Source organism: Crocodylus siamensis, chromosome 3 (genome assembly GCF_052110815.1).
Source record: "Crocodylus siamensis isolate JL-2025a chromosome 3, ASM5211081v1, whole genome shotgun sequence".
Classification (NCBI taxonomy): Eukaryota; Metazoa; Chordata; order Crocodylia; family Crocodylidae; genus Crocodylus; species Crocodylus siamensis.
Genome location: NC_143397.1, coordinates 17626280 through 17648419, shown reverse-complemented (window position 1 = coordinate 17648419; position 22140 = coordinate 17626280). Strand labels below are relative to the sequence as shown.

At 41.7% G+C, this 22140-nt stretch overlaps 1 protein-coding gene across 2 annotated transcripts in view; it reads right to left on the bottom strand.

Moving 5' to 3' along the window:
- RAB27B (RAB27B, member RAS oncogene family) overlaps positions 1-22140 on the bottom strand; it is a 73435-nt gene that overhangs the window by 21458 nt on the left and 29837 nt on the right. For both annotated transcript variants that reach the window (XM_090037815.1, XM_090037814.1), the window contains exons 2-3: positions 7152-7323; positions 902-987 (exon numbers count right to left, since the gene is read on the bottom strand). In XM_090037815.1, coding sequence (XP_089893941.1) covers positions 902-987; positions 7152-7304 — 239 coding nt within the window. In that variant the 5' untranslated portion in view covers positions 7305-7323. The remainder of the gene's footprint in view (positions 1-901; positions 988-7151; positions 7324-22140) is intronic.

Genomic DNA, 22140 nt, shown 5'->3' with positions numbered 1-22140 from the left:
TGAGACATTTGCAAGGTTTCCTCAATGACAACTTAAGACTGACACTACCATACTTCCTGTAAGGAAAATTTGCCTTTCATATAGCGTGACAAAATAGTTTGGGAGGGAGGGGGAGCTTTTAAAGCTCTTTCCAGGTTAAATCAGCATTACCCCCTTCCAATTTGCAGAGTTCCCTTTTAAAGGGCCAGAAACTCCATACTTCCACTTCTACAGGTGGTAAACATTTTAGTTTGCTGTTCCTCACCCCCTCACTACTGTAGCAACAAAGATGACTGCTTTTCATTTATTTTCCTTAACACTTGGCAGTCAGTCAGACAGTCATCAAGAGTGGGTAGAGCCCCATACAATATGCTAGCAAGCGACTGTGAGTTTAACTCATACACGAGTAGCTAGGAGGAGATTATTAAAAGGAACTGAACAGTATTTCATCATAATTGCAGCAGAGCCACAATAGTTTCCAAAAGGTTTGGGATGCGATTTTTTGTAAGGTGTATCAGATTCCCCACATCACAAAATTAGCATTTTTTTGATTTTGGGTGTCTATACACATGCTCAGGGGGGAGGTGCATTATAATGTGAGTGGCTCTCAAATAGCTGTTCTAATTAAAATGCCGTAGCCTCATGTATATTCAGCATCTTGCGTTTCAAAATGGGTGTGGGGGCGCTTTACCTAAAGCTCATTCGACAAGTTCAAAAGTGCCCCCATCACTATTCTGAAACATGGAACACTGAATAAACATGATGGTAAGGCGTGCTGCAGAGTCCTAATTAAAACGCTCCAGCATACTCCACTATGGCATGTTGGAGCACATGTATAGGTAGGCACCCTTTAAGACTTAAGCAGTTAAAATGCTCGTGTTTGATTTGAGGAACAGGAGACAGGATAAGTTCTTATTGTTACCTTTCCTGTCCAGCTGTGTCCCAAAGCTGGAGATGTACTTTGAAGGCTTTCCCTGAAGATCCATTGGGTCCTCTGCTGTTGTATACCTAATGAAAAAAGAATTGGCTGACTTTAGTCAATAAAGTAATTTCCTGCTTGTATTAAGCTTTTTAAGTACAGCACATCATCAACGCATTTTACTGCATTGAAACCAGTAAAACCAAGAGAGGATTAGAAGTTAGGTATTTAAATAAAATTGATTCCTACAGAAATTTGCATGCAAGAGCATTCTGCTTGAATGGGCCGCCTATGATATTTCTAAACCAGAAAGCTAATAGTGTGCTTGAAATGAAAGGATTAAAAACGCACATAAATTGTCTTCAAATCCTAATTCTGCTAATCTTGGTATACACGTACACTGAATAGACTTCTAGATTTAATTTAATTGCTATTCTTATAAATGGTTTAGAGTGGCTGACAAGATTGATCAAGAAATGGGTATTTCCCTAATGAATATATTAAGCATTTAATGTCTTTCTTATTAATGGAATTGCAAAAAAGTTGTGCATGAAGAAGGTACTGTGACCTTTTCTTGAAGCTCACTCCTTAACTGTAACAACATCTCTTTTCAATAAGCTATTATTCACAGATTCATGAATTGTGAGGGTCTCGAAGGGACCTCGCAGATCATCAGGTCCAGCCCCCTCTGCTCTAGGTAGGAAAACAACTGGAGTCAAGTGACTCCAGGGAGGTGATTGTCCAGTCTCCTCTTGAAAACCTCCAGGGTAGTTGAAAACCTGTGGAGGGAGTTCATTCCACAGTCTGGACACCCTGACTGCAAAGGAGTTTTTCCTGGTATTAAGTATGAAGTGGTCTTCCAGGAGTTTATATCCATTGGTCCTCTTCTTCTCCAGGGGTGCCCTGGTGAACATCCGTTCATTAAGCTCCTGATGCACTCCTCTGATATAGAGGTAAGTTTCTATCAAGTCTCCTCTCAACCTTCTCTTCTTTAAGCTAAAGAGGCCCAGGTCCCTCAGCCTGTCTTTGTATAGCTTGCCTTGCAAGTCCCTCATCATATAGGTGGCTCTTCTCTGGACCCTCTCAAGTTTTTCCACAACCTTATTGAAGTGCGGCACCCAGAACTGGATGTAGTACTCCACCTGCAATTTCACCAGTGCTTAGTACAGCCCGAGTATCATTTCCTTAGTTTTACATAAGATGCATCAGTTGATGAATGCCAGCGTGTTGTTTGCCCTGCTGGCCACTGCATTGCACTGACAGCTCATGTCCATGCAATCGTCAATCATTACCCCTAGTTCCTGTTTAGCCACAGTGAAAGTCAAGCTGTCACCTCCAAGTCTGTACGTATGTTGAGGGTTATTTGCCCCCAGATGGAGCACCTTACACTTGGAAATGTTAAACTTCATCTAGTTCTCATCTGCCCAACTCCCTAGCTTGTCCAGGTCCACCTGTATCTGCAATCTCTCTTCTGGCATGGCCACACTGCCCCATAACTTGGTGTCATCCATTAACTTGGCCAGCAAACTTTTCACTCCCCTATCCAAATCATTGATAAAGATATTGAAAAGCACCAGTCCAAGCACGGACCCCTGAGGGGCTCCACTGACCACTTTGCGCCAGGATGACACGGATCCATTCATGAGATTTCTCTGGGTCCTACCCTGTAACCAGTTTCTTCCACACTGAACCATCAAGCAGCTGAGCCCACAAACTTCCAGTTTTCCCACAATGAAATCATGGGATACTAGATCAAAAGCCTTTTGGAAGTCTAGGTATGTAGCATCTACCTTGTCTCCCATTTCCATGTGGTGACAGACCTGGTAGCAGAAGGAGATGAGATTGGTAAGACAAGACCTACCCAAGACAAAGCCATGCTGGCTGTCATTCAGAATCTTACCTTCCGTGAGTGTATCACATTCTTTAATGAGCTTTTCCAGGATTTTCCCTGGGATAGAGGGTAGGCTGACTGGCCTATAGTTGCCCAGATCCACCCTCTTCCTCTTCTTGGAGATGGGCACAATGTTGTCCCTCTTCCACTCCTCAGGGATCTCTCCAGTGCACCACAAATTCTGAAAGAGCTTTGCCAGGGGTTCCACGATGACCTCTGCCAGCTCCTTCAGCACTCGTGGATGGAGTTCAGCACACTCACATTTTATAATGTCTTATAAAAGACATTAAAGTTGTGCTGTTAGAGGTAGCAAGGTGGCAACACAACCTAGTTAGAGCAAGGCAGATTGTATTTTTTTTAGCGACAGTGATGTCTGGCAATTTCCTTTGAGAGGATGAACACACATATTCACAATTGTAACTTTCAAGGTTTTTACTCTTTGACTGTTGTTGCTTTTCTGCCCTCAATGGCAGATACTCGAAGTGATATGATGCAGGAACCACAATAAGTTCTGTGGATTGTAACAGCAGGCTGGCCAAAGTACTGCCAGGCAGGATATGGCTGTTGGAACCTCTGTTACCGTGGGAAGTTCAACTTAGCATGCCACTAAATACACTGTAGAAACACTTCCGGTCCACTTCTGGGTTCGCTGCCGAGCATGTGGGATGCTCCATTCACCCCAGCATTGCAGCATTCGTGAGCCACGCTGGTACCTTGAGGTATGTAGAAAAAACATGTAAAGCTGTGTCTATGGCTGAATCAATGATCCTCTGGCTGAATCAATGATCCTCTGAATCAGCACTGAGTTTTTGGATTGGGCCGAATTGAATCAGGGACAGTGATCCGAATCAACGAATTGAATCACTGTCCCCAACTTGGGCTGAATCTGATTCAAATATAGCCCTACTATTTACATTGATCTAAGTGCAAATAGCACAGAAGCTCCAGGAAGGTTAGAGTCATCAAAAAATGGCCAACCTGATTTAATTTAGCTGTACCTTAGAGTTGCACCAAGTTAGATTGGGTACAGTCAGACTGATCTAATTGAACTTCTGTAGATGTTCCGACTGCACCCCTGGGCCTGGGAAAGCCCAGCCACTGGCACCAATCCTAGAGCTGCACTTTTCCTCCTGCCCTGGCACCAGGCTTTTTTTAGCCCCCTGGCCCCTCCTCTTCTAATTAGACAGACAAACCTATCTATTTACTGAGTTGTATTGGCAGGGAGGAGGAAGCATTTTTAACTCATTCTAACCCCCCAAGCTTCTAGATGTAGTGTCTGTACAAAGCCTTAGAGCCAGAAAAAGTTGTCAGAAATCTCTTCGCAGATTCTAACAGTGGGGCTGGGTTGCTGGAAGGTGTCTAATGTTCATGTTAGAAGTGCTTTAGGAGAGTGAGTGTACTCCAGAAAAAGTGTATAAAATGGTACCTCCTTATGCCAGAGATCTTAGCTTGGTGTGTTAATCTTGCAGGTTTATTGATGAGACACAAAAACTAAACACTAAATTTACAGATCTAGTGATGCAGATCTGTAAATTGTTCATTACATCAAGATTCACTTCCATTCCTATTTAGTGAGCTAAACAGGAATGGAAATGAATCTCAATGTAATGAACAATGGAGAACATGAACAGGGCAGCTCTAAGAGGGTCACTCACCCAGCTTCCTGAACTAGGACAGTCTGTTCTCAGTTCAGGCTTTCAAAATACAGGCATACCTCATTTTATTGCGCTTCGCTTTATTGTGCTTCGCAGATATTGCGTTTTTTACAAATTGAAGGTTTGTGGCAACCCTGTGTCGAGCAAGTCTATCGGCGCCATTTTTCCAACTGCATTTTTTTAGCAATAAAGTATTTTTTAATTAAGGTATGTACATTGTTTTTTTAGACATAATGCTATTGCACACTTAATAGACTACAGTATAGTGTAAACATAACTTTTATATGCACTGGGAAATCAAAAAATTCATGCGACTTGCTTTATTGCGATATTCACTTTATTGTGGTGGTCTGGAACCGAACCTGCAATATCTCCGAGGTACGCCTGTAGGTTTTATTCCTCATGAAGAGGTTTCACAGTCCAACAAACAAGTCAACCCAAACCCGGGGAAACAAGTAACCCATCCACCCACCTAGAACCCACTGCCTTCTTGCACCAGGAGGAGGAACCTACTGCCCCTGTGCTTCTCTCCAGCGCTACTGTCTGTGCTCTCCCATCTGTACCCCTTGCTGGAGATTTTAAATTTTTGTCATGGCTGTCTCCTCATTAGCTATTATCAGCTCTCATTGGCTCCTAATCTCCCACTCAGGAAGACTATTATCTCCTGAGCCACTGCTACTGGGTTTCAGCCTCCTGATAGCCAAGTACCTCTTTACAGTATCCTTCTTTATTATTAGCTTATGCTTTATAGTCTCAATACTGGTCCCTTTAAGAGTATGCTGCTATATTTATTTATCAGAATACAATTTTAAATTAGAACTGGGCAAAATTTTTTGAGAACTAGTTTTATTCAGTTTTCAGTTGGGAGTCATCTGGTACTACTCATGATTTCAGGCAAAAACTGGCAGAAATGAAAAGGTTCGTGAAAGGTCAAGACACTTAATTTTGACCTGTTTTGAGAGTTATTTGACTTAGAATCTGTTAAAGTTAAAATCCTAAAAATGATTTTTTTTTAATTTTGGCACAAACAAGATGTTTTGGTTGACCAGCAGTAAACTTCCCTTCAATTACGAGTTTCATTTGATGTCAGCCCAAAACAACTTTTGTGACGTGCTGGGAAAATTACTTCATTCTTCCAGAATTCACTGAATTTCCAGTTTTAAAATTAATCTTATTTTTAGCTAATTCCTGATCTTGGTAAAAAGGAGGATTGCAGAGCATTTGTAACTTTGAGTCTTTATTTTAAAATCTCAGCATAACTTTACAATCCTTTACAAAAGGATTTCTCTACAAAATTGGGAGAGCAGTACTTTTAGTTTATTCATCATCCTTTAAAGAAAGGTGTAGCATTTCTGCTAACTCTTTCATTCTCCCTGTTATAGTGGATGCTTCCTATCTCTTAAAGTACTCAACATATATCATGAAATTCAAGAGCTTCTATTTGCATTTACCTTCTCCCCCTACTTCCCTACCATTGGAAATTGAAGAATTTGCCCAGTTTTAATGGGCAACCAATGTTAGGAGTGCAAGTAGAGGCCAGATTTCCTGATTCTGAATCCTGTATTTAAATTTTTCTTCAAGAAAGCTACAGGCATTGAAAACTGCATTTAACCCTTAATAATATTATGTAAAAGATGAAACTTGCATACACTGCTTTAACAAACACACACCAACCTAGCTTGGAAGAGAGAGTTTCATTAATGTCTTCACTACTGAATTGTGACCAACAGGAAATACAGACTGTCAAGTAGCAGGGTAGTCTAATGGATGAGCACAAGCTTGAAATCTGAGGACATTTGTAATGTTCCCAGTTTGCCACAGTTCTGTCACGTTGGACAAGTTGTCATCTTTAAACCTATTTTGCCTCCCAAACTTCTCTTATCCTGTCTAATTAGTTTGTAAGCTACAAAGGCAATGACTATGCCTTGTCATATGTTATTGCATCATCTAGCACAAGACCCTAATGTAGGCTGCCAGGCAACTTTATGAAAGTACTAGCTTCCTTCCCCTTGCCTCCTCCTAATTTTGACTTGACCTAAGAAACTAAAATGTAGGGGGAAAAAAACAATATTCTAAAAGCAGCTAGAAGAGGAATAGCCCAGGGTTACCTAAAATTAGTTATCAGAAGTACAAGGAACAGTCCAGTCTTACAATGGGCGGACCTAGGATTTTCAAAAGGGTGGCGCAGATGGTGTGGTGCTTCACCACATACAACACACCACATTTTTCTCCAGTTCAACTAGAATTTTTACTAAAATGCTGAGGGCCTAGCACTATATTATTCAGTTTAAGATCAAAGCAAGAACAAATATAACTATTAGACTGGGTAAGAGTTAAAACAGTCTGCAGAGCTGTGAAATATTTGGGAGACATTACCAGGAATGGCTAGCAGACAGCACAAATCACAAGAGAAAGCATAGCTTGATTTGTGGAACATCAAGACCCTTCAGAAGGATAGAGGTTCATTAACATGTGTGGAGCAGAGAGATCAGCAGAAATCAAGGAGATGATCATGAGCCGTAAAGTCAACTGACTCCCGTGCTGCCTGAACAGAAAGGCCTCTGCCCCTCCACCCCGGCAGTTGGTTGTGAAGTTCAGATGGAGCAGAAATCAAAGGGGGAGTGGGGGTGCAGGTGTGCCCATGAGTCTCACATAAAATATGCTCTCAGAAGCATGGAATCTCCATATCTACCATATAAAAACTTACCACACGCTTTTCCCGAAAGTCAATTCCTACTGTTGTGATGAATTTGGGGTTAAACTTGTTGTCTGTGTATCTATACAGAAATGTTGTCTTCCCAACCCCAGAGTCTCCAAGGGCCAGGAGTTTGATCAGATAGTCATAGTCCCCATCAGTCATAGTGCTGATCTTTATGGACCTGCACAAAGAGAAGAGAAGGTTAGGAAAAAAAAATTAAAATTAAAAACGTGAGAGGCAAAGGAGTTTGTGGACTACAAACAGTCCTTGTTATGCCTGCTTTTTCCTTGGACCCAAAGAAGAATGCAATGCATTAGAAATCTTGCCTAAGCCTATTCCAACCATGCAGTTGGCCCACAAACATCCTTTCCTTACTTTATTTCCTGGACCATTACAGGAAGTGGTTGCACTTCTTAGACTTCTCGACTCCAGACAGCTGCTTTCTTCTGTTACTTTACAAGGCCTCTTTGTACTTGGGGTTCCCTGAAAAACAGCTTCAGCTAGAGATGAAGGAAGTTCCTAAGCCTTTTGCTTTACTCAATCTTCTCTCATCCAACCACAGTAAATCATTAATTGCAAAAAGATACCTCCACCCTCCAACAGAAGTGCTATTCTCCAACCAGGAGAACATGCTAGGAAGCATTACTAAAAAGCCACGAAAGCAGTAGTTCTCAACCTTTTTAGGTTCAAGGGATCCCTTGGAAAATGCCAGCTCTTAGCACTCTCTCATTGTTTGGCTACAGAAAAATAACAGAGCAATTCTTTTGCTGCAAAGAATGCAAAAAGACCGCAATAGGTCAGAGTGTTTTTAACACGATAAACTTCCTTTATGATGTCTCTGGGTTTATCTTGTTCCATGTTTTTCATGTTCACCTATTAGCACCAGCATTCCTTAGCACCCCTGGAAAGGATTACACATTCTGTAAGGAATCTGCAGTTTCTCTCTTCCTCCTACTTCTGACATACTGACATAAGAGTCCCCTTTTAGTGTCTTTTATGTCCCTTGCCAGTTACACCCAAGCTTGTAGCTGGGTTATATTAATAGGAGCATCACTTGAAAATCAAGGGAAGTCAGAGTAATTCTTCCACTCTATTCAGCTCTGGGGAAGCTTCGCTGAGAGTACGACATGCAGTTTTGGGCCCCACACATCAAGGACGTGGACAATTTGGAAGGGGTCCAGCAGAGTGACAGTGATCATGGGCCTGAGAAGCAAAACTTATGAGGAAAGGTTGAAAGAAATAGTGTTATTTAGTTTGGAGAAGAGAAAAATGAGCAGGCGGTGGGATTTGAAAAGTTTTCAAATACCTGAAGACCACCTGGGAGGCCCCACTCCTCCACTGGTCCAGGATGCATGCTGCATGTGGTGCCTGGTCCAACCAATCCAGAACCTTTGAACTGCTCTTGGGTGAGACGCAGTGTTGCAGACAGGCTGGAGTGGGCGTCATGTGCAGCACAGATCCCAGACCAGCTGGGGTAGGTACGGTTGTATGTAGCATAGATCCCAGAGTGGGTACCACATCCATGGGATCTGGCATGAGGTGGCAGGGAGATTGGAGCAGGGGTCCATGGACCCAATCCAACCCATAAACCAGCCCCATGCCGCTCATCTGATGAGTTTGATAACCCTGGTAAAGGAAAAAAAAAAGATGAAAAGGTGGATCATACATCACACAAGAACAAAAGAAACTTTTGCCTCCCTAGTAACAGCCCGAGATGCCAGACTTAGCTAACCAGAGCTTGGAGTTCATTATAACTCTGCCACTTTTACTCATTCATTTACAGACTCTACCCTTTATGCTGAAGACAGTCTCAAAATCATGACGAGCCCTCCTGATTCCCTGGCAGCACCTAACTATTTTAGATCCTGTCTGAGCAAAGCAGGAGCACACAAAGGTCATGTACTATCTTTTTTTTTACTGACGAACAACCACAAACAGCTACTGGTTAGTGGCAGCACTAGAAAAAAAATGTTCAGAGAACTACTGCCATTTGTCATGAACTTAAAGACCGTTTCGTTGACTTAAACAAATGAGCACTAGCTAGAATTCTTATTTTGGAGCATCAGTGCCCCAGATCAGAAGTCTGCAGGATGCATACACCCTGCTAGGAGACTTAATTATCTCAGGAGACAAAACTCTAGGATGGGAAAAACCAAGGTTTTAGAAGCTTTCCATTCCACAATGCAAGATGCATGTGGCATTTTGAAGGCACTCTCATGGCAAAAAAAGAAAAGACTGCTAGCTGGGTGGTCAGGACACTTGTTACTTTCAGCGGGCAGTTTATTATGGCAACAAAAATCACCATTAAGCTCTACTTCCAACACAGGAAGATACCTGAAACATGACTGATCGTTAGACAAGTTGTACTAGTTGCTATGAGTTTTTCAGAGAAATGGTTGACATGGATATTATTCCAAGTCAGACAAACTTAAACAAAAAGTCCTCAGATTCAAGACAACATAGGAGATAAACAGGGATTCAGTGAATAAAGATAACTTGTGTAGTTCTGCTGATTACCCGTTCTGTGATCTTGGGCACTCAGAGCAACAGAGCCACAAGAAAGCTATCATCTACACCAGTCTCTCAACTAGTAGGTCATGACTCCCAGAAGACCCAGAAGATTGTATTACATTTAAATTAAAGAATTTTTTACCCATTCTCCATATAACCCCTTACTCTTGAAGACAATTATGCAATCAGCCTCTTGGAATACATATGCAGTATGGATTTTCATTCTACACATTCATTAATGCACATTAGTTACTGCACATTTAATTTAGTAGTTGCTTAATGAAGTACTAACTAAATGCACGTTAACTATAGTTACTGTGCAGTAGTGCTGGCACACAGTTTTTTTGTGATGCTTACTGCGCAGTAGCCTAATAACACTGTGCAGTCCTGTATTAGCACAGGTTTTGACCAGCACGCTACTGTGCAGTGTTATTAGGTTACTGAGCAGTGTCTCATGTAGACATGCCTGCTTATTTTTGTATTTATTATAAAGATGAGGGACCATACATTTTTTTTAACTTGGAATAAGAGCCTGAAAATGTTGAAAAGAACAGAGTTATAAACTAATAACAATAGTTATCCACATTTTAAAGGCCCTGAGATCGTGGAAATTAGGATTAGGTACATACAAGGTGCATCTACACATGTGCTTTACTGTGGAGTAGACTTATTAGCTCCACAGTAAAGTGCTACCATCTACACATGTGCTGGTATTTGAGTGCAGTAAATGAATTAATTCCGTCATAGGATAGTACTGTCAGGAACAGTGCTATCTTATGGTGAGGTACTTAACTGTGCTGCAATGCACCTGTAAATGCTGCAAATTGCTCCCAGTCAGCCCAGCCAGCTGGGGGCCTGCTCCACCTCAGCTCAAATTGCTGCTATCCCCGGCACTGTGCCTGGGAGCAGTTTATTCCAGCATGAACTGCTCCAGAGTTTATTGTGTCAAATTATTTTCACACGTAGATGTACCCATGAAAGTCTTTGCTTCCTTTGGAGTTTAGTTAATCCCAATATGGATGGGCTTCCATTCTATTTAGGTTTCTCTATCATGCCTATTGCCATGATACCAGAGCTCAAATCCCTGGGTCAAATTCTGATCTCAAATAGTCCTATTTATCCCAATATAATGATAAAGTTTCAGTCAAAACATTGTTTTGCTGCATGGGCATTAAAATGAAGTACCAGCTTGCTTTCGACCAGCAAATGGAAACTGATCCAAATGTAGGCCAGTCACAATTTGTTCTATTTAAAGCAGCAAAAGGGCCAAATTCAATACAGTTCAACCAGCATACGTGAGCTTTCACAGATACAAGGCAGTTCAGGGAGGCTACGCAGCTTTAGGTACATCTTTTGACTTAGAAATGATCAAAAGTTTAACAACAGAAGCTTCTGTGGCAGTGTTAATACCTTTCTACTCCAGAGGGAGTCCAAAGCACCTGAGGTGTAGCCTTACAGAAATTCTTTTAATACTCTTCAACCTTGCAGAGTATAACAAGCTGACCACAGGTTCCCCATAGCAATATGGTTACTTCCTTCCTGTCTCTCTCCTGTACATCAAATCTAGGACCAGAATTTCTTTGTCTATAACACTTCTCTACACAGTTCTCTCTCTAGTTATATGTAGCAGATAAAAAAAGCTGTCTTGAGAAGTGACCATTTTGTTAGCTTGCCGTCTCAGGTTACTTAGATTAATATTGCATACTAATAATCAGATGCTGAAACCAACTGGTGGTCCTACCTCATATACCTTGGACATTTGACTTCTCTCAACCAGGTGTAGAAAGGTTTGAGGGTAGAGTTAAATGTACAAAGGTGGACCTATAAAGGAATGCATAATGAGTTTGCTCAATATTTATTGGATCTCTAGGCAGTGAAAAAGAGAATAGAAAATGAATTAACACATAAGCTTAATACCTCCAGCATGAGCTCAGCAAAGGTATTGCCGTTATTGGCATCAAGTAATTCTTTAAAGAAGAAAGAGATACTGGGAGCGTCTAACATGTGCATTAATGTGCTTTTCCTAAAGCGCATAAAATTTAGTACCTCCAATGTGAAGTAATAAAAGTGCAGTAAGCTGCCCTAATGTACAGTAATGAAACCATACGCCTTTTTCAGTGATGTGTAATGCACAGTAACCTATTTTACCATTAGCGTATCTTAACTTTTTTTATGCAACACTTTAATGCACAGTAAAATATGCTACTGCGCATTAAAGAGCACATGTAGGTGTGCCCACTTTCATTTATTCACTGCATTACAATGTTACAATTTTCAAGTTTTAACTGAACCTCTGGGACTCCATTTATCCCCATCACAAAAATAAGAATTAGTTCTTATAGTAAACACATCTTGAAATAGGCCCAATGATGAAGAATTTTCACACCACTTCTGAACAGAGTTAATCGAGTTTTCAGCAAGTCTCAGACTGGCCTGATCCAGTTCCAGGAACGATCAATCTGCCATTGAGGATCCGGTGGCAAATCTTCAGCATATGACTGGTTGAAAACCAATTTACATTTGATGGGAATGTTAACACTGAGAGCCTCAAAAGATGGAAATTACAAGACCTGTTTTATAAAGATTCTGAATTTCATTTCAAAACAGTACCAAAGTTTTTTCACTGCAATAGATGCCTTGAACTAGAAATTAGTAGTAGCTGTCCTTTACCAATTGAAATATCATTATACTCTATTTTTAAAATATAAAATCATAGAAAATGAGGGTTGGTAGGGACCTCAGATGATCATCTAGTCCAACCCTCTGCTTAAAACAGGAAAATCCCCAAGCAGATTGTTCCAGCCAAGGCTTTGTTTAGCTAGGTCTTAAAAAGCTCCAAGGATGGAGATTGCACCACCTCTCTGGGTAACCTGTTCCAGTGCTTTACTACCCTCCTCATGAGAACGTTTTTCCTGGTACATAAAACTTCCCTTGCTGCAACTTGAGATCACTGCTCTTTGTTTTGTCATCTGCCATCATTAGGAACAATCAAGATCCCCCCTCTTTATACGAACCCTTCAGGTAGTTGAAGGCAACTATTAAATCCCATCTCAGTCTTCTCTTCTCCAGACTAAGTCAGTCCAGTTCCCTCTGAGTCTCCTCATAAGTCAGGCCCCTAACCATTTTCACTGATCTCTACTAGACTCTCTTCAATTTGTCCACATCTTTTCTATAGTAGGGAGCCCAAAACTGGACACAGTACTCCAAATATGGTCCCATCAGTGCCAAATAGAGAGAAAAAAGTCACTTCCCTCTATCTGCTGGAACATTTCTACTAATACAGCCCAGTATGCCATTAGCCTTCTTGGCAACAAGGGCACACTGTTGGCTCATATTTAGCTTATCGTTCACTGTAACCCCCAAGTCTTTTTCTACAGAGCTGCTGCTTAGCCAGTTGGTCTCCAGCCTGTAGTGGCGCGTGGGATTGTTCCATCCTAAGTGCAGGACTTTGCACTTGCCCTTATTGAACCTCATGAGATTTCTTTTGGTCCAATCCTCCAATTTGTCTAGGTCTTTCTGAATCCCAGCAACACCCTCCAGCATGTCCATTACCCCCAACTTGGTGTCATCTGCAAACCTGCTGAGGGTATACTCTACTCTATCTTCCAGATTGTTGGTGAAGATATTGAACAAAACCAGCCCCAGGACTGACCCCTGGGAAACTCCACTTGATACAAACTATGAACTAGGCAGCAAGTCATTGTTCACTAGCCTTTGAGCCCGATGATCCAGCCAGTTCTCCAGCCACCTTACAGTCCATTCATCCAGTCCATACTTCCTTAGCTTGATTGCAAGAAAGCTGTGAGAGACCATATCAAAAGCCTTGCTAAAGTGAAGATACATCATGTCTGCTGATCTCCCTGCATCCACAAAGCCAGTCATCTCATCATAAAAGGCAATCAGGTTGGTTGGGCATGACTTGCCCTTGCTGAACCATGCTGACTCCTCCTAATCACCTCCTTCTCATCCTCCTTCAAGTGCTTAGAAATGGATTCCTTGAGGAAATACTCCATGATCCTTCGAGAGATAAAGGTGAAGCTGACCAGTCTTGCCCTTTTCTAATCATCTGGGACCTCTCCCAATTGAAAACTCTCCACGAGTTTTCAAAGATAATAGTCAGTGGCTTTGCAATCACATCAGTCAACTCCCTCAGCACTCTGATGCATCGTGTTCAGCCCCATAGACTTGTACACATCTAGCTTTTCTACATAGTCCCTAACCTGTTCTCTCACCACTGTTGGCTGCTCACCTCCTCCCCAAACTGTGCTGCCAGATGCAGTAGTCTGGGAGCTGATCTTGCCTGTGAAGACTCAGGTAAAAAAAAAGGCATCAAGTACTTCAGCCTTTTCTGCATCATCTTTCAAGTTTTCGTGAACTGATTCCAATGTCATGTATATAAAAATAAAACTCCATCATTTTGGATCAAAATCTGTCCACAAATGAAATTTTGAGTGGCTTGCTGAATGGAAAAAAATGATTTGGGGACACTATTTTGTAGTAATTAAGGGGAAAAAAAAGATTTTTTCATACAAACAACATGCAAACAAAAAACACCCCCAAACTGAACAAACCCAGTTTCATCAAAATGACATTTTCTGACAGAGGACTGACAAATTTCTCTCTGGATCTCACCTCAATTTGCATGTTTTCTAAATTAACTTGAATGTAGCTATTGGTAACATATTCCTTGTTATAAGAGTCTGAATTATTCAATTCAACATGTTTTTTAAAAATTCAGATACTCCCTAATCTGTCAATTCATATCCAACACTATCTTGAAAGCATTCAAGTGTATTGGATTTGACATACTGCACTGTACATTTCCCATTTGGTTTGCACTGCAGTTTACTTCTACAGCCTGTATATGCTTAGCACACCGAGCACAAGGAAGGTTTGCATTTTATAAGCAACCAAACAGGAACTCTCTTAGGGAGAAGGTATCTTTTCATAGTTGCCAAAAAATACTTTCTTCATTTTTAGATTCACAGACATATTAAAATATGCATTCTTTGTTGCTCTAATTGGTACACCTGGTTGTATTTTCAGAACTAAAGAAATGTCAGAAACTTAAGCTATTGAAACAGAATAACACTGCCATTCCTGGTTAACCTGAAAGAGCCACAGCATTTAGGCAGGAACATATGACTCAGAAATCATGATTCAGACACATGTTAAGTGAGTACAGTAGATAATCTTACTATCTTGTCAACTGAACAATTCATTGCAGAGAATGGTTCAGAAACCAGCATACTTAAGCACAGTGAGGTTATACAGCACTGCCCAGCTGAATGTTACGGTATTACAACTCTTTGCTGGGTGAATTTCCTACTTGTACCCAGTCAAGTTGTGTTTATTGCCACCTTTGGCTTGCCCTACCACAATCTCCTCTCCTACATATATGAAAAGAGAACAAGATTCACTGTTGGAGGAAGTCACAAATCTCTCTCAGTGAGAGTTGCTTCCAGTTTCTGTTCATTTACTTCAACCATGAAATTGTCCTCATACCTCTCCAGGTGCTCTTCTTCCTTCCCTTGCATCCCTGCCCACATAGCTTACATGCCCATCACTTTCCATCAGTACCGCTACACAAACAGCTCAGCTGTACCCTCCTGTTCCCGACCCTTCTGAATCACAGCCTGTGTTACCAGCATCCCTGTGTCACCTTTTTGACCTCAAGGCAACCAAGAACCATTAAACAAACCAAAAACTAATTTTCCTTCTGTCCAAATGGCAAATACTCTTTATCTCTTATCCTGACTATTGATTATTTTGTTCAATCCCTATTTAACATTCTCCAGCCATAGCACAAGAGATAATGTTGAGGTCCAGCACATTGTAAAGGAGGATTGTTCAAATAGTAGCCCACAAATGCAGCCCCCAGGGACTTGGACTGTGGCCCCTAGGTTGCCTCCCAGGTGGTGTTCCCCTCACCGCTCTACCTGCTGCTGCGGGGGACCTCAGAGGGGAGCAGGCCATGTGGGAGCCCACATGGCAGCATGGGAGTGAAGGCAGAGTTTATAAATTGTCTTTCCAAAAATCTGTTATAATACATGTATTTTAATACGTTCTGATATTCTTTGCCATACTGAAGAGACTCAAATCTTGATTTTTCTGTGTGTTAGTCCTTACTGGCGCACTTGGATTCCTAGACTTCTGCCAAAAAAAAAAAAAGTTTGTATTTCTGTTTTTAATTTCCAGTTCAGTTACACGTCATTTAGGTGAAAACAGAGTCAAAGTGTTTTCATCAACTAACCTATTCAAGGCTTTAAAAAAACCCAAAAAACGTTTTGAGATTGTGCATAGGTTTCGAAGCTGGTCAAAACAAGTTTTCTGGTACTGAAGTTCTAGCTTTTCCTGTTTGAGATCCGGCAAAACTAAAGCTACACCACCTTCACTGTCAGCCTCCGATTCCTATCACTGCTCCGATTCCTCTTATTCTCTCTCCACTTTCTTCATTCCTTTGATATACCGCTAAAATGGCAAGCCTCCTGCGTCCTTTGTGCCAACCACCACTCTGCTGCCCTTTCTCCCACCCGTTACTAATCTTTCCTATTTAGAGTAAGGTCCTTGGAGATGGACAGCCTTTTGTTCATTTTGTACAGTCTACCATAGCGGGGCTTGAGTCTTGTGAGGCCTCTGTGTAACTCTCAGAAGTCCCATCATGTGCAATTTCAGGGCGGAGAGTCTTGACTGAATCTCAGACACAGCTATCTTGCTGCTGAGAAGAAAGTCCAGTTGTTTGATCAGCATGGCTCGATGTGCCGAGATAAAAACAGGGCAAATACTACCAACTGTTCATTTGCGATTCTAGCGTTTCTTGACGTAAACCAACACGTAACCCTGCTCTTTGAATTCTGCCATCCCTTGATGGAGAAAGGGGAGCTGAGCTTTCTGATGATGACAAAGTCAATCATCTATATTTCCTGTAGGAACAAGATGCTCTGGACAGGATTAAGACTGAAGCCCCATGTTGTTTCTTTTATCTGCATGTTGCAGAGGCCTTGTCACAGGAAGGAAAGAGGTTTAGAGAGAAACCATTACCCATTGTTCCCTTCTTCCCTTTATAGCTGTATGATAAAAGCTAGTCAAGAATTTTCTGAAATATATTTTTATCAGAAAAATGTCATTTAATTGCAATGTAACTGGCCTGTAGGAGCAATTCTGTTTTTAAGCAGGAATCCCAGTTCAAATTCTAATCTACATTGTGTTCAAAGCTACTTTCATTTGAAAACAAAAATGAGCTAATTCATACTAAAAAAGTAAAAGACAAAAAGTCAGAACATGGAATCTCAGATTGGATTCGTTGAAACAGACTGCTAATAACAATGCAGGGAGAGGACTGGAGAGGCCTCGAGTCCTGAGCCCGTTCCCCTGAATTTGCAGATAACCATTGTCCAAAGAGTCCTAAAAATTGTCCTCCGCATCCCCTCTCATACTACAGCCCCAAAACACATTATGATAAAAAGTCAAAAGTGCCTGACAACAGTGATTCTCACACCTTTTTAGACTCCTCAGAAAATGTCAGCTCCTAGGTTTCACTCAGTTTTTGACTCTGCAAAAATACCAGAACAATTTTTCTGTGGCAAAGACCTCAAAAAGACCAAAAACATGTCAGGCTTTTTGCAATGCATTTGTATTTGAAATGCTATCTTGTGAATCAGGTTTGCATGCCTAACACTGCTGCAATTGCCTGGTACCCCACAGCACCCTGAAAGTATTTCAAGGCACTCAGGGTGCCACAACATCCTAGTTGAGAACCACTGCCCTGCAGTGTGCCAGAGGTAGAAAGCACATAGGTGCTGGCAGTGCTCTGACTCTGCAATACCAGAAATGTTGCAGTAATTCACTTCTTGTCCCTGTTCTGGCATGCTAAAATATTGGAAGTTTTAATGGATCAAAATTTTCTGCATCATACTTTTTCTGCATCAATATACTGATTGTTCCCACCATGATAGTAGCTGCTAAATACAAGCCAAGTATGCAGTAGAGGGAATCTGCTGTCTCAAAAACTGAGAATACAAACTTCTACTTTAATTAAGTTTATTAGCTTTTGTTGAATCCTTTCTTTATTAATATAAGTTTGTGTGTGAAGACATGACCCCTTTATATAGTCACCCCCCACACAGTAATTATTTATAATGCCTCTAAGTAAAGATTAAGCCAACAAGCAGAAGGAAAAATTGAGTTCTTCAGAAGCAAAAGATTTTATTTCTCTGCATATGCCATTAGTGAGTGTCAGGTAAGGACCCGACAAACAAGAACAATGTATGCAAAAAAATGGCTCTAGAACGAAGTGATCCACAGATACCTGGATATTTGGGTGCAGTGCACAAATGGCAAAAGGAGCTATAGTAATTGAAGGCTTCTGAATATTACTGTTAGCTACCAGGGACAAGTATCATATTTATTCAAATCAAACATGAGTGTGTCCCCCCCCCCGCCCCCGCGCTAAATGGGGAAAGAATAGCTTCTCATCTTAAATCTGAGTATAAGGTGGCAAAGGCAGGGTCAGCCCAGCCTGGTAAGAGCTGCTGCGATGATGGCTGCTCCAGCTGGACCCCAGAGCCCAGGCCAGAGCTGCTACCACTGCCACTGCTACTGTGGTGGGCTGGTGCCAGAGCAACCATGTCTCCATGCTGGAGTGGGGTTGGGGACAATGTGGAGGGAGGGCAGGTAGCAGGGGCACAGCAGAGCAGGTACCAAGGGTGGCAAACAAAAGGGCAGGGAACAGGTGGTAGAGTTCAGGCTGCTTGGCCACCCTCCCACCCCTCTCCCACAACCTTCATTGCCTTCCCTGCTGTGGCACTGGGAGGTGGGGGGAGGGAAATGAAGTTAAGATGATCTTCCAATAAGTAGATTCTACATGCAGAAAATTATGACAAATTTATAAATTTTCCATGAACAGAGTCTAATTACTGGGGGGTTGATCTAACATTCAGAGTTGCCTTGGATTTGGGTAAGTATGGTACTAGAACTGGTGGACTGGTGGAGTAGGGGTTGGCAACCTTTCAAAAGAACAGACTGCCAACTTCCACCCCTTGCAGTGTCCCAGCCCTTCCTGCTCTGTGCTGCTTGTTTCCCTTGCCCCCATAATGAAGGTTTGCTTATCAAGTGCTACCAAAAACCATGGCCATGCCAGTGGAGAACAGCTAGGTTGGAGGCAAGGGTGAGCAGACCTGCAGAGAGACCAGCCCTTGGCACAGAGTACAGAACAGCAGCAGATGGCTTGGGAACACAGCCCTTCTAAGGGGCTGGTGCACGTGCTGGCACATTTTGCTACCTCACCAGGCTGGATCCAACCCATGAATCACAGGTCACCAGCAGCTTTAAGTTTTATACTTTACAGATAGTATAAAAAATCGAAACAAGCCTGTCCTACAGACAAAATACTTACTTGGGTTTTCACTATTACTTTGGGCAGTGAAGGTTAAACCTATAACAAAACAATGTACACAGGAGAAATAAGAAAATTCAAACAGGGACCACAAGTCAACACAGCAATAATAATAATCTCCTTTCTGTTCCCACGTCATGCAGGATTGTACCTGCTCCAGGCATCTCAGTAAATAAACGGCTCCTAGGAGAGTTCCCATCCAAAAACATTATCTGCCCTCTTGCAGGATTGGCTTTAATGTGGCATACATATTTTAAGAGATGAAAGTTATGCATTGTTGGTACATTTGCAATTGGAGAATACCAACTTTGAGCTCCATCTGCTGACTGACTGAAATACCAGGAAGGTAGGGAAGATCAGAAGGGCTAAAGATGCGTATTCATGAAGCCTCTAAGAGGTTGGTTTTAGATTCCTTTCAGCATGCAGACTAACTAAAAAACAGGTCTCAATTATTACTGAGAAGGCTTCTTCACTACTTTCTCAGAAGAAGCAAGGAAAGCCCCTTGAAAGGAGCATGGAAAAACTACACAGCAATGGTGATTGCTGCATTTTTTTCCTGAAATTCTAGAAGCCACATCAGATTTTCTTTTCCTCTTCAAGTTATTAATTAGAAACGTAAATCTGCAAAATCTGCACACTCTCTGCTGCACTCACAATCATTATTCTACACACTCAAAGATAGTGAGCAACTTCCCAGACCGGTCTTCCACTTTTAAGGACAGAGACATGGGCTAGGTACAGATGTTCAGGGAGGTTATACTGAATTAAAAATGGCCACCTGATCTAATTTAGCTCTCCCAGGTGTGGACCGTATACTTAGATTGACCTAATTAGGGATCTAAGTGCAAGCTGTACAGAAGTTCAGATTGTTCTAAAAATGGCTGACCCCGATCCAGGTTAACCCTACCTCAGAGGCTGTCTAATTTAGATCGCGTCTAGCAGGACCGATCTAACTGAATTTCTGTACAGTTCTCAGCTTAGCCCCAGGGCTCAGAAAGCCCAACTGCTGGCCCCAGCCCTGGGGATGCTCTTTTCCTCCCCATCCCCCTGGCACCAGGCTATCCACCCAAGCCCCCTGCAGACCCTGCTAGCCCCCCCCAATCTCCTTCCGTGGACCCCCACCTGCCCCATCCTCCCCCCCCAGACCTCCTGCTAGCCCCACACCCATCTATGTAAGACTTAACTGAGATAAGGTGGCCATTTTTAACATGATCTAACCTCCCCCTAACCCCTCCAAACGTCTGCACAGCCTGTAAAGGGGACTCAACTGTGGTTTCTGAAGCACCTTACTATGAACCAAGTACCAATCCAAGCAACACAAAATGAACACAATTACCCCACAGCAGAGTGCTGATAATAAGTCAAAAGGGGTTGAGGCTCAGAGCTTTGAACAGCATATATTAGAACTTGGACTTTATATATGGGCGAAAAATCAGATTAGTTCAGATGAAAATAATTAAAAATAGTTATTTTATATAAGGGGCAGGGGGTGGAGATCACCCATTAGACTTGGGATACTGCCTTCAATGTTGCAGAATGAAAGGAGGGCAAGAAAGACGTAAACAGCACATTTAAAATTGGAGCTATCATTGGGGAGCCTCACAGCTGTCTCTCAAATGAGGGAAAGAGATAGACCACAGAAGGGAAAGCAACACACCCATAAGACAAAGCCCATACAAATTATACCAAGGTTGCACAATGATTCACCTGAAATCCTCTGCCCAAAAAAGCCACCTAAAATAAAGACAATTGAGCCTTTCTGAAATCCCAAAAACAGAGTGCACTGATGCCCTCACAGTTGCATCAGTGTGAAATTGGTGCATGACCTTTTCTTTAACCGGACAACAGCTAATGAAACCCAGAACCCATCTCCACCTCCTCCCACCTAGTTACTTCCCTCCTCCCACGACCCTTTTCCTGTAAAGTCACCAAATATACCCCCGGTTTCTTTGTAGTTACTATAAACCCAGAACCAAAACTGATCTTTTATTTTCCAAGTTCAAAGGTGTCAAAAATAAGCCACAACTGTAGCACAGTCATCTTTCAGATCTGGAGCCTTACAAGCTGGCCACTAGTGTTTGCATAACACCTCACTGAAATCAGTAAGCTATTGCATGTAAGAATCTCTTTGAGAGTCAGGGCCCTGGGAGAGTGACTCTTTTGATATTAATAATCCAAGATGTTCTTTGTAATAGGTGCAAGAACCCAGATGCAAATAACATTGTATTGTCAATAGTCTGAAGTTTGAACTTGCCTTCTTTGTCCACTCATCACTGATAAAAGAATAGAGAATACAAGTTACCATTTGTTGCAAGCTCTTTTGACATCACACATGAATACAGAAGACTAGTTTATTAATTTATTGCACATGCTGCAGTACACAGCCTACAAAGGCAGCATTAAATATGGAGATGAAACGCTCCTCATTTTACTCTTACAAACAGGTCTAATTCAGGCAAGCAAAGCAGGCAGGATTTAGCTCTGAATTTAAACATTAATAAACATGCCTACAAGCACGTTTTTAAATGTGTAGTTTAAACAGCAAGAAAAAAAGAGAGATATAAGAATCTCCCATTCTAGTTCACTCGTGTCACTACTATTCTAAAGGTTATTCATTCATGTTCTCAGTCACCCAAGTGCTTTAATATTTTCTAAGCACGTACCTGAAAATTCATGAGATTTTCCTCCCAAGTCTTCTCTCTAAACTCAGGCCATGTTTAATTGGAGCAGGAGCTCCTCTGAACTCCTTCCCCAAATCCCTAAGCACAAGTTCCATATATAATTGGTTCCCTTATACTCCTGCAAACATCAAAATCGTAACTGCACTGTTCTCACAAAAAATGGAACTTAAATATCTAATGAAATCAGTTTCCCTCATTTTTTCAGTAATAAAAAAATTAAACAAATGTACCTCTAAAATAAATTAGCGGATTGGTTCCCAGAGACTATAGTTAAAAAATTCCCCTGGTATTTTCCACCACTGTTGAACAGAGGATAAGAGATTGGTTATACCACATGGGAACATATGCATTCTCTCTATTTTGCTATTTCAAAAACCTGCTTGGTAAGTATATGAATCAGTTCTGTGGCTGA